Genomic DNA, 12,350 nt, shown 5'->3' with positions numbered 1-12,350 from the left:
ATTAATAGATGGCAGTATGAAGTAGCTTCAATTTAAATAACACAAAAGTAATGACAATAGCAATAAGGTATGAATATGAACAAAACAAGGGCATGACGCATTCTGGTGTGAGGCAGTTATTTTTCTCTTACAACCGCAAACATACTCAGAGTGAGCATGGCACCTCAATGGGAAAATATTGGCAAATACAAGGAAAATAGAAATAAAAACAAAATAAAAGTATTGAAGCAACAGCTTATGTCACTGTGGCACACCTGTGTTCTCACCCAAACAGGTTTCAGGGCAGTACTGGTTTGGGCTACATACACACACACACACACCACTGTGGAAACAGTGCATGTGACTACAAGTGATGATGAAAATATAATAATTTGTGGCAATGTGTGTGGAAATGGCAACACTGAAGAGAGATGGTTACAACTCATCTTGACTGCTAGCAGAGAAACTACAGAATATGAGAAAGCTCACGGTGATTGGTGCCCATTGTGGCCGATAAGCTTGCAGTTCCACCTAGTTGGTGAACGCAGGCAAAATGAAAAATGAATGCGAGTCAATAAGGCTAAATGCTAAAATATATTCTACTCCCGATTTCCAGCCATAACCCTCATCAATAAAAAAAAAAATCTTAAGTATGGTTGGTATTTTGTAAGAGGTTGAGTTGTCAAGTTGTTTGGGTATTTAGTTTATCCACCCAGGTAGAAGATTTTGACCTGTACTGGCTAGCATTATGCATATTTAAATAGATTTGTCCTCATAAACTCATTCAGCTGAGTATGTAATAATCCAGTGGTGCAAAAAAAAAAATACTCAAATGAGTTTTAAGGACTAGTTTTGAATTGAATATTAATATTTCAGGGCAAAACATTATAAAACGAGAAGAAAATATTGTAGGCAGGTCCATTGAAACCCATTCATTTTTTGGGTGGTACTACAGCTAGTTGGCGATCACAGGCAATTTCCACTTCTACCGTCTCATATATAAACATTCTCTGCCACTAGTGACTAGTGTAAGACTCAAAGAGCAGTCACTGCTGGAGCCAACCTCAGCAATAGACTGCTATGAACTATGAACTACGTCCATTTCAACAACCTGAGGTGGAGAGGCTAAGCAGACTTCAGGTTGTAGCTTCATAACTCTGTTCAGCTTACTGCCCAGTGTAGAATCTGTTGATGTAGCCTCCACCACTCAAACGCAGATAAGTTTGGACATAAATGGCACTAAATCAAAGGGTTTTGGCAACAATAATAAATCTTTAAAAAAAAAAAAAATGGGCGCACCATGTGGCCTACTTGTCTATCACTAGATTCACATTTCTGTCTGTGGCTACAGAGGGACCCTATTCTCTTTTTCCTTCCAGTCTTCAAAGGACCCTACTCTTGTTCACTTCCTGACTTTGAAGGACACTGCTCTCTTTTCTTTCCAGTCTTCGAAGGATGTTACTCTCATTCTCGTCCTGCCTTAGAAATACACTAGTCCCCTTCTCTTGTCTAACAAGCATGTTTTTCCCATTCTCGTCCCGTCTAGGGACACTAGTCCCACTATCCGCGTCCGTCTTCGGCACACTACTCCCATACCGTTCCTCTCTCAATACTGCACTTCTTTCTAGCCCCCAATGCATCCCATCCCCGACACCAATTGTGATCCCATGGCAGTGATCGGTTAGCCTCAAGGTTATTCAAGGTTACTCTGCAAGCCTCCAGTGTGATCTCAGCTGAGAGCATATGAGTAATCCACTGGAAAACCATCATGATAATATTGAAAACACAGGGAGATGAGAGACTAGGCTGCCAGTCATGCATCATACACATACACACACACACACGCACACACACACACACGCGCACACACACCTCCAACACCCTGTGGGATACAGGATCCTATCTCAAGCAGAGTTGCGTGTGGGTGAGGTTTCCCTCTCTTCTCCTCTCCTCTGCTCCTTTTCCTGTCCCTTCCCTCCCCAGGGATGAGTAGAACACCTGTGTCTCTCTTTATGCCTACCTCTACCTCTACCACAGCGAAACAATCCACTCCACTCTGCTCCTCACCCAGGGACTGCTCTACACACTGGCTCCTCCAAGCATGAATCAAACGCACATGCGCACACACTCACACAAAAGGTTAATTGGTCATACTTTTTGAACAAGAGCTACCATGGTTGCCTTTTCTTTTTGCATAGGTTCAAACACAGAGAGCAAAGAGAAAAGAGGGTCTGCCACAAACATCAGTCTCAGTTTGCACATAGAAAAAAAAACATTAAAAAAGGGTAAAACACTGAGAAGAAAACTGTAAGCAGTTACAAGGAAAGCGAGGGAAGGAAGGAAAGAAGGAGGGAGGGGGAGGGGAGTAGAGGAGCAGAAAGGACAGTGGGCTTACACCCAGGAAGGGGTGAGAGAAAAATAAGTGATAGAGAAAGAGGAAAAGGTGGGAGTGAGGCAGAGAGAGACAGAAAGACAAGAATATGCAGTGTGTGTTTGAGAGATAGGAGGAATAGTAATATTATAATCAGTAAAGAGAGAGAGAGAGAGAGTAGGAACAGAGAGGAATAAGTATCTTCTTGGCTGACACAGTGTGAATAGTCCCCCCTACCCCTCCTATTCCCAGCTGCCCCAAAAGCCCAAAGCTTAAAGCCGGCTGCGTATTTCTCTCTCTGCCTCAGCATTTCATTCATTCACAATCTTTTCTGCACTCCTCAAAAAAAACCTCTCCCCCTACCCTCCATTGAGAAGCTAGCTGGTAGCTAAGACTTGCTCTCCATGGAAACAAGTATCACTGGCAGCCTCAGGCTTGACCCAGAGCCACTGAAAAGAGAGCTGAGGAACTGAGAGAGAAAGAGAGAGAGAGAGAGAGAGAGAGGGAGGGAGGAGGGGGGATGCAGGGAAGAGAGAGGGGGAGAGAAAATAAAGAGGAAACAAAACCAAAACATTTTTTTTTCATTTGTTTCTGACATCAACAGTCCAGGACAAGTGACAGTCCCCAAAAACCCAGACCAAGTTCATGAAGGGTTAAAGGTTTAGTTTTTGTTGTTGTTGTTGTGATTATGATTATTGCATTTCATATCTCAGGGACGAGGGTTAAGTTAAGAAAGGTGAGGCAGTACACTTCGGAGGAAAAAAGACGTCAATTGTCACTCTTTTTTTCGTTCTTTTTTCCCCCCCATTTCATTTTTTTTCTTGAAGTCTTTGTCTTCTAATGGCAGAGGATGAGGAGTGGTGAGGAGGAGGAGGAGGAGTAGGAGGAGAGAGATTAGATTCATATAATACAGACATGCACTCATTCTCTTGTGTAAATAGATCCACTTGGAAGAGACAACACCAACTGGAGAGAGGGGGGGGAAGCATGCAACAATGTCAAGTCCCATCTTTTTTGTATCGTTGAGAGAAATATATAAAAACAAACACAAATCCATTAAGGAAAAATAGGTAGAAACAAAGAAAAAGAAGAAGAAGAAGAAGAAAGAGGAATTATCCTTGAACTCTGACTCTACATGAGACCCGCTGCCAAACAGATGGTGCTATTTGGATGGGAGTCAGCATCCCCTGTGAACACACACACTCTCTCGCTCTCTGATGCCTCCCTGTATGGCTTTGTTCTCGTGTGTGTGTGTGTGTGTGTGTGTGTGTGTGTGTGTGTGTGTGTGTGTGTGTGTTGCTATTGCCATGGTTGTTGACGTGAAGCCAGGTAAGCAAGAGAGAGAGAGATGGCGTGTGTGACAGTCAGTACATCTCCATTAAAAACAAGGTAGGCCTATTCCTTTTTGCTTTTCCTTGATCCAAATGATCAAATAAAAAACAAAAAAACGATTCACGGATGGTGAAAGGGGAGGGAAGGGAGGCACATTGAGACACAAGGTCAGGAGTTTATTTTAGGTGGCGTGTTCACGGAGAGAAGGATGGATAGAGAGAGAGAAATTGAATGAGAGAGAGAGTGACGGAGGAAGAATTTTGGAAAAGAAGAGGCCACATCTTCTTCGAAAGAAGAGTTCAGCCACCAATGCACGTTGCACACGTACAAAAAACGCGAATATGCCCAATGCCACACAACACACGGCAACACACCAACAGCAGGTCCTCACTTCCTTGGCAGTTTTTTGCTGTTGGTGGTGGTGTGGTGCTTGATGTTTTCGCCGTGTTTCGTGGTGTGTTTGGCAGTGGTGGTGGCGATGAGGTTGGTGTGGTGGGCGTGCCGGCTGGCCTCTAGGCAAGTGCGAATGCCGGCCAGGTGCAGCAGAGAGCCGGCAGCCTCCTTCAGCTCCTCGTCCACCTCCCCTGCTCCTCCACCTCCGCCAACACCACCAGCTCTGCTACTGCTGCCGCTGCCGCTCTCCGCTCGCAGGCGCTTGCTGGCCGGGGGCCGCCAGGAGGAAGATGAGGAGGACGATGAGGAGGAGGAGGAAGAGTGGGTGTTGGAGGACGGCCGTCCCTGATTGGTGGAGGCCCTTCTCTGTTTCAGCTTCAGGGGTGCTGTCGTCTGGTGATGGTGACGGTGGTCGGCGTCTGAGTCGTCGTCGTCGTCGTCCTCTGTGTCACTGTGGAAACCCTCGCTGCCCGCCCGGCGACGCTGGTTGGCCCGGCGACCGTCGTCGAGAGAGGAGAAGGAGGAAGATGAGGAGGATGAGGGGGCGGGGGAAGGGGAGCGCTGCTGCTGCTGCTGCTGCTGGGGCTTGACTGGCACGCTGCTGTAGTTGTGGTCCTGCTTGGGGTCGCTGCTCACCAGCACTGACACAGGACGGGACAAGTCCAGAGGACCATCAGGAACACCTACAGGAGAGAGACGGGGGGATGGTTAACATTTAAAATGTAGTGACTAAAGTGATGAGAGCAGTTTCAAAGAAAAGAAAGAAAGAAAAAGAAAGAAAGAAAGAGAGAGAGAGTGAGAGAGAGAAGAATATTCAGTGTGTGAGAGAGAGATAGGGATAGAGAACAAGAGCAAGTGAAGTAACAGAGAGCAAGAAAGAAGAATAGTTAAGCATTATAATCAATATATAATATATATATTTATGTATAGAGAGAGAGAGAGAAATAAGAATCCGTTCCCCCTCCTATTCCCAGCTCCCAGAGAGAGAGAGGGAAAGAGAGAGAGAAAGACAGAAAGAAAAAGCGACAGGAGAAGAGCGTGAAGACATGGTAGCATCAGGTATCTCTCCATAACTCTCCTCAGTTTGGCAGCTCAGCCTGCTGAAGGCCCTGATGACTGGAGAATGCATTGCAGCTCATCATCATCACTATCATCAGCATCATCATTATCTAAGCGAGAGAGAGAGAGAGTGCCAGACTGGCCCCAGCTCAGGCTGCGTTGGTATGGTGCTGCCAATCCGCTATATAGCATCAGCTGGCATAGAGACCAGCTGCCTATTGGCCAGGGTTGCTGCATGGCCTGTGTTGGCCCGTAGCCTTCATCATTAGTTCACTTGATACACTGCATGCCTGCTCCTGGCTGGAGAGACAGCATTGACGTGTTGGCCTTCCACCCGACATTGCAGCGGTATGTCGGAATGTGCCTGTACCAGTATTCCTGATGCAGATCCTTTATGATTAAACTCGTGATTTTATCTGTTCTGAGGCGTCGCTCTTTTTATTATTTTACATATCTAAGGTTTTTTATTTATGTGATGCACATTGGGCTGCTTGTGTATGAAATGCGCTCTATAAATAAACCCTGCTTTGTCTTGCCTAAGCTTGATTAAAATCCTTAACAGTCAGGCTTAATACTGTGCTTACAAAGCATGCCGTCAGCTGGGGTAGGCTGGCAAGCAATTGCATGCATGTGAAGTAAAGTGAAGGCCCAACTGGGAAACTCCAACTCCCATCGTCATTGTGACACAGCACTCCACAACACACAAGTGAACTCTGCACACCACAAAATTGTATTTATGCCTCACCCGTGCAAGGGGGCAGCCCCCAACGGCACCTGAACGGAAGCAGTGCGGTGGGACTGTACCATTCTAAGGGTACCTCATTCATGGAGGAGAATGGGGGAGAGCACTGGTTAATTAGTCCCACCAACCTGGCAGGTCGGGATTCGAATCAGCAACCTTTGAGCTACAAGTCTGACACTCTAACCGCTTACCCATGACTGCCCTCCCATGTGGCCAAGGAGCCTGTATGTACAGCTTTATTATTAATCCTGATGCTGTGTGGCTACTGCATACGTTGATCCATACAGTGCTGGCCAAAAGTATTGGCACCCCTTTAATTCTGTCAGATAATACTCAATTTCTTCTAGAAAATGATTGTAATCACAAATGCTTTGTTATTAATATCTTCATTTATTTGTCTTGCAATGAAAAAACACAAGAGATTTAAAAAAAGTCAAATGAATGACCATTTTACACAAAACTCCAAAAATGGGCCGGACAGAAGTATTGACATACATGTCACCCCACAGGACGCAATTTGTGTTACGAAATTGAACTTGTAGTTAATATTAATGTCTTGAGTTTTTTTCACTTTCACATATCTTAATATAAAAGTTAATATTTATGCAATCATGCCAAATGCTTCATACATTATTCAAGATGTTGTTGGTTAATTTATATATATATTATATTCCAGGTTTCATTAATGTTACAGTCACACCGCAGGATATTTGACATATAAACCTTTACATAAATCTTAACAAAAATGTTTCTTCTCATCTAAGACTAATATGAAACATAATGTATCACATCTTCTTTCATTGACATTTGTTTTTTAAAGGAAAAATAACAGTTTTGTAGGTTTTTAACCAATGTTACGAAAAAATAAGGCGTCACGTCTCCCACCCATATACATTAGGCTACTGTAACATAAGTCATCTTGGCAATAGTCTAGGCCTACTTTGTTCTGCTTATCTGTCATTTTTTGTTAGGTCATGTTCATTTAATATAAATTGGTCAGAATAAAGGCTGGTGGCCGTCACTTGCGCTAACGTGGAGAGAAAGGGGGGAGAGGGAGACGCTGCACTTGCTTGTAGGCTATTGTCCTCAGCTGGTGCGCGCTGTTACAGTAGGCTATGCCTTTCAGTTGGCTGATAGAAATCAGTCTTTCCACACTCAATATCCTACGTAGTCTTTGTGTTTTATGCTTGTTAATATCGTAAGCTTTTAATTGCGTCGTCCGCCGGTGGTCTTTGTTTTTTGTTTTGTTTTTTGAGACCGTGGGCACCGTGCGGTTGCGCACTGCTCCGCTCCGTGACATGCAAACCGTACGGTTTCGGTTTTCGGTGCAAACCGTACCATGCCAACCTCCAACGCACCTGGACAAGGGGGGTGTGCAAGAATTCTACACAAAAGTACATGGTAAAGCCTGAAAGCACCTGTCACTCACAGCAAGTCCTAACCGCATACGCCAGAAGGACTTTGATAATGGTGAGTCTGTATGAGGAGTGCGGTAATCGTTTGGGACCGTCACACTGGCACAATTATGCTGACAGGACTCTCCTGACGTATGCAAGAGTCTATATATAAACAACCACACTGGCACAGCAGGCACAGACACATGAACATGCATGCACGCACTCACGCAGGCACGCACTCACGCAGGCACGCACTCACGCAGGCACGCACTCACGCACGCACGCAGGCACGCACTCACTCACGCAGGCACTCACTCACGCAGGCACTCACTCACGCAGGCACGCACTCACGCAGGCACGCACGCGGCCCCCAGCGTGAGTGTGGTCTGCACTATAAATAGTAATCACGGCGCGCGTGCAATAAAAGGATGAGCCGTGCAGCAGACAGGATGTACTGGGCGTGATGCATCAGGCCATTTAATACAGCACAGCAGGTTTAGAGGAGAAGAGAGAGAGACAGAGAGAGAGACAGAGGAGATGGAGAGAGAGGAAGAGAGAGAGAGGGCAGAGAAAGTGAGGGAGGGAGAGAGATGGAGAGAGATATAGGATGAGATGGGGAAATATATAGGGCGAGAGTAGGGAGAACAACCATAGAGGGCAAGAGATGAAGACATGTATAGGGAGAGCTGGGGGGGTGAGGGAGATACAGGAAAAAAATAAGTACAGAAAGAAAATGAGATGGATGACAGATGAGATAGAGATAGAGAGACAGTGAGGGAGAGAGAGACATATAGATGCGTAGAGAGAAAAAGAGAAATAAGTGTAGGGTTGCCTTACATCTGTCGTTGGCGTGTCCGGGTGCAGAGTTTAAGAGCATCATGGCAGTGGCAGCATCAATGTCAGACTCTACAGAAGGAGACAACAGGCATGGCAGTCAGGCTTAAGAACACACTCAGTGTGTGTGTGTGTGTGTGTGTGTGTGTGTGTGTGTGTGTGTGTGTGTGTGTGTGTGTGTGTGTGTGTACGCGTACGCATGCGTGCGTGCGAGTGCATGTGTGAGAGAGAGAGAGCATGCCCTTTCCCAGGTAGGAGTGTGTGTGTGTGTGTGTGTGTGTGTGTGTGTGTGTGTGTGTGTGTGTGTGTGTGTGTGTGTGTGTGTGCATGCGTGACGTGTACATGTCTTTTCTGTGTGTGAGTTTTGTGTGACACATGAGAGATGGTGCATGCACATCCTCTGAGTTCAATCATGTGAAAAAACACAAAGACATACATAAACATTCACACAGCTTGTTGTGTACATACGGCTGACAGGCCTGATTCTGTGTGTACTGTGTGTACTGTGTGTCTATTTGTGTGCACTTGTGTGCCTGCGTACCTGTCTGCATGCACTTGTGTGCCTGTGTCTTCTTTTCTGTGTGCATTTGTGTGTGTGCATTTGTGTGTGTGTGTGTGTGTGTGTGTGTGTGCGTGCGTGCGTGCGTGCGTGCGTGCGCGCGTGCGTGTGCGCGTGCGCGTGCGTGTGTACACGGGGCCAGGTGTTTTATTTTTTCGGAACTCCTGTGCTTCACTTCGAGGCACCTGAATTATTCATCGGCGACAAGCCAGGAGCACAGGAGCACACGTGTACACGCACGCACGCAGGCACGCACGCACGCAGCCACGCACGCAGGCACGCACGCAGCCACGCACGCAGGCACGCAGGCACGCAGGCACGCACGCAGGCACGCACGCAGGCACGCAGGCACGCAGGCACGCACGCACACACGCACGCAGGCACGCAGGCACGCACGCAGGCACGCAGGCACGCAGGCACGCAGGCACGCACGCAGGCACGCAGGCACACACACACCAAGACAAGAGCACAGTGTAGAACCGCTCTGCACTCGTAGCCAAGGTTACAGCCCAAGCAGAGCGAGAGAGAGCGAGATGTGAGAAGGGTGTGAGAGAGAGAAAGTGACAGAGATGTGAAAGGATGGAAAGAAATGGAAAGAGCCGGAAACGGACAGCGCTCCCTCCCATCTCCAGTGCTCTAAATTAAACATCGGCCGCCTCTGTGCTGGCAGGAGCAGGGTGGTGTGTGCGTGTGTGTGTATGTGTGAGATGCAAGAAGAACCAGGCTTCATGTTCCATATGTGTGTGTGTGTGTGTGTGTGTGTGTGTGTGTGTGTGTGTGTGTGTGTGTGTGTGTGTGTGTGTGTGTGTGTGTGTGTGTGTGTGTGTGTGTGGCAAGGGGTAAGCTGGGTGAATATTCTTTAGCTGCTCTGTTGGTGCACAATACAGTATGAGCGATGTCTGGGGGGACTGTGACTATGTACAAAGTGTGTAGAGTGTTTGTGTGTGTGTGTGTGTGTGTGTGTGTGTGTGTGTGTGTGTGTGTGTGTGTGTGTGTGTGTGTGTGTGTGTGTGTGTGTGTGTGTGTGTGTGTGTGTGTGTGTGTGTTAGAGCATGACAGAAAAAAAATCCCATCCCAGACTGGACTAAAAGAAACAAATCCCATCCCATCCACACCTGAAAAGAATGTTTCCCAATCCTGCCCACTCCCACTCAAAATAATCCCACTCCCGTTTCGTCAAAAAAACCTGAGGCTTTTTTTGATGAAAAAATAAGCAAGGCTGTCCTCTGTCATAGCCTGCGCACATGTCGTCTCCAGGGTGAAACTGTGTAACAATGGACAGGTGTAGGCTACTTTTGGTTGTGTCAAATATGATGAAAATCATCATCTATTTTTGACATTCCCACTCCCGTTCATTTTTATTCCCGTTCCTGCCCGGTCCCGTAAATTTAAAACATTTTGACCCGGAGGACCCACGGGAATTCCCGAAGAATGTCATCCTCTGGTGTGAGTGTGTGTGTGTGTGTGTGTCTGTGTGTGTTAGAAGGCACCACACATACGCCAGAGTGATAAGCAGCAATAAAGCACTATGCACATCTGATCGATCAATATCTATGTCTGCTGGACACAGACACAGCATACTGCTGGTGTGTGTGTGTGTGTGTGTGTGTGTGTGTGTGTGTGGTACAGGGTAAATGACGACGCATGAACGTGCGCTTGTGTGAGGTTGTGTTATTAAATGAAGCTGTGTGTGTGTGTGTGTGTGTGTGTGTGTGTGTGTGTGTGTGTGTGTGTGTGTGTGTGTGTGTGTGTGTGTGTGTGTGTGTGTGTGTGTGTGTGTGTGTGTGTGTTGGGCACAGATGCACGGATCTGCATGCTGTGTGTCTTAATTAGCAAATGCAGGCGGGGGACCCAGCCCTGTGATAACACACACCTGAGATACCGAGAGGAGAGGAGAGGAGATGAGGAGGAAGAGAGGAGAGGAGAGGAGGGTAAAGAGAGAAAAAGAAGGCAAGAGCTGGCCAAAAAGAGCAGGATGGGGAAAACAAATCAGGGGAGAGGTGAAGGGTAGAGGTGCTCCGATCACCATTTTTTGGCCCGATCACCGATACCGATCACCAAAAATCTTTATCTGCCGATCACCGATCATTGCCGATCACAGAAATTATTTCCTATTTTTTTAATAGCCTATTAATTATCCTTATTGAATACCATTTCTGCCCATAAACCAATCAATCTTAATTTGCACATGTCACTTTCACAATGTAGGCCTATTATTAGGCTATTATTATTATTATTATTATTATTATTATTATTATTATTATTATTATCTTTCAGCTCTTTCAGACTAGTGTTGGTAATATAGCCTACAAGTAAGTCTACAGTATTAATCAATTTATAAGTTATTGCATATAATTACTAAACTATTTAAGATTGAATTGAAACTGAAACATTACATCAATTTATAAGTCATTGCATATAATTACTAAACTATTTAAGATTGAATTGAAGCTCAGACACCTGGATCTCAGTCTCTCAGTTTCTCTACGAGAAAAAACCCTGTCGCTTTAAATGAGCAGCCTCGTGAGGAGAGCCCCTCCCCTCTCTGTCACTCACTGTCCACAGCTGCAGTGCTCCGCGACCGTTCTGAGTCTGAGCTCTCTCCCTCTCCCCTCACCTGTCGCCGTTTGGCGTTTCAGCGACTATCAAACTAATCGACTGACTGTCAATTACAACTTTGAAAACAATAACGTTGGCATGCTTGTGCGGACAACGTGAACTTGTCGCGTGCTGACCGAGGCAACTACACAGGTTATAACGCAAAATGGCTAACTGGCGAGAAGTAGTCTATCGCAAATTACATTGTGACTGAAAAACTTGAGATTCTACATAGACCTACACAAAACAAGAAAAAAACTTCCCTTGAAAGAACAGGCAACACGCACAACACAGCGTGTCTGCGAGGAAAGCTTTGTAACACTGTCATAGATTGTAGAATTCCCTGCACAGACTCATTGAGTTTCACACCGTCCACTCTCCCTCTGTTTGGTGTTGCAGCGACTACAAACTAATGACCTGGCTGTCCATAAGGCTACAACTTTAAAAACAATACCGTTGATGATTGTTTTGGAAACGTTTAGTTGTTGCGTGCTGACAGGCTGTAACTCAAAATAGCGAACATGGCGAGACTGACACGCATTCGCAAATTACAAGTGTCATGTAAACGGCGCATGGATCGGAAAATCAGATCATTGTTGATGCAGATATGATTATAAATGGTGAAAATGAAGGAGGGAATTCCAAAAGGTTAAAGACAAGTAAAGATGCCTTATTTTGGTGCAGCAGCTGTGCAGAGCCAGCACCTAGGCTACATGCAGGCAGCGCCAGGTGTAAAGGCAAAATGGTTGCGTGAGGAATTTAATATCTCTGGATCGGTTTTTTGATCGGCATGTTTTTCCGATCACCGATCAGGCTATTTTTGGCCATTATCGGCCGATCATGATCGGCTGCCGAGCAATCGGAGCACCTCTAGTGAAGGGTAAGGACAAAAACAAGAGGAAAAAGGATAGAGGGCAAAAGATGGATGAAAGGCGACAGAGGTGAAGACAGGAACGGAAAGAACAGAGGAGAGACGAGGAGGAGGGAGGATAAGAGAGGAGAGACGAGGAGGAGGGAGGATAAGAGAGGAGAGACGAGGAGGAGGGAGGATAAGAGAGGAGACTCACCTTTCAGAGAGCAGCCTTG

The 12,350-nt window shown here is 46.2% G+C and overlaps 1 protein-coding gene across 1 annotated transcript in view; it reads right to left on the bottom strand.

Moving 5' to 3' along the window:
- Positions 1-2,996: 2,996 nt before the first annotated feature.
- foxn2a (forkhead box N2a) overlaps positions 2,997-12,350 on the bottom strand; it is a 54,476-nt gene continuing 45,122 nt past the window's right edge. The window contains exons 4-6 of the mRNA XM_063191738.1: positions 12,332-12,350; positions 8,111-8,179; positions 2,997-4,758 (exon numbers count right to left, since the gene is read on the bottom strand). The exon at positions 12,332-12,350 is cut by the window's right edge and continues 31 nt beyond it. Coding sequence (XP_063047808.1) covers positions 4,070-4,758; positions 8,111-8,179; positions 12,332-12,350 — 777 coding nt within the window. The 3' untranslated portion in view covers positions 2,997-4,069. The remainder of the gene's footprint in view (positions 4,759-8,110; positions 8,180-12,331) is intronic.

Source organism: Engraulis encrasicolus, chromosome 24 (genome assembly GCF_034702125.1).
Source record: "Engraulis encrasicolus isolate BLACKSEA-1 chromosome 24, IST_EnEncr_1.0, whole genome shotgun sequence".
Classification (NCBI taxonomy): Eukaryota; Metazoa; Chordata; class Actinopteri; order Clupeiformes; family Engraulidae; genus Engraulis; species Engraulis encrasicolus.
The sequence above is the reverse complement of the archived record's forward strand: the minus strand, read 5'-3'. Positions and strand labels throughout refer to the sequence as shown.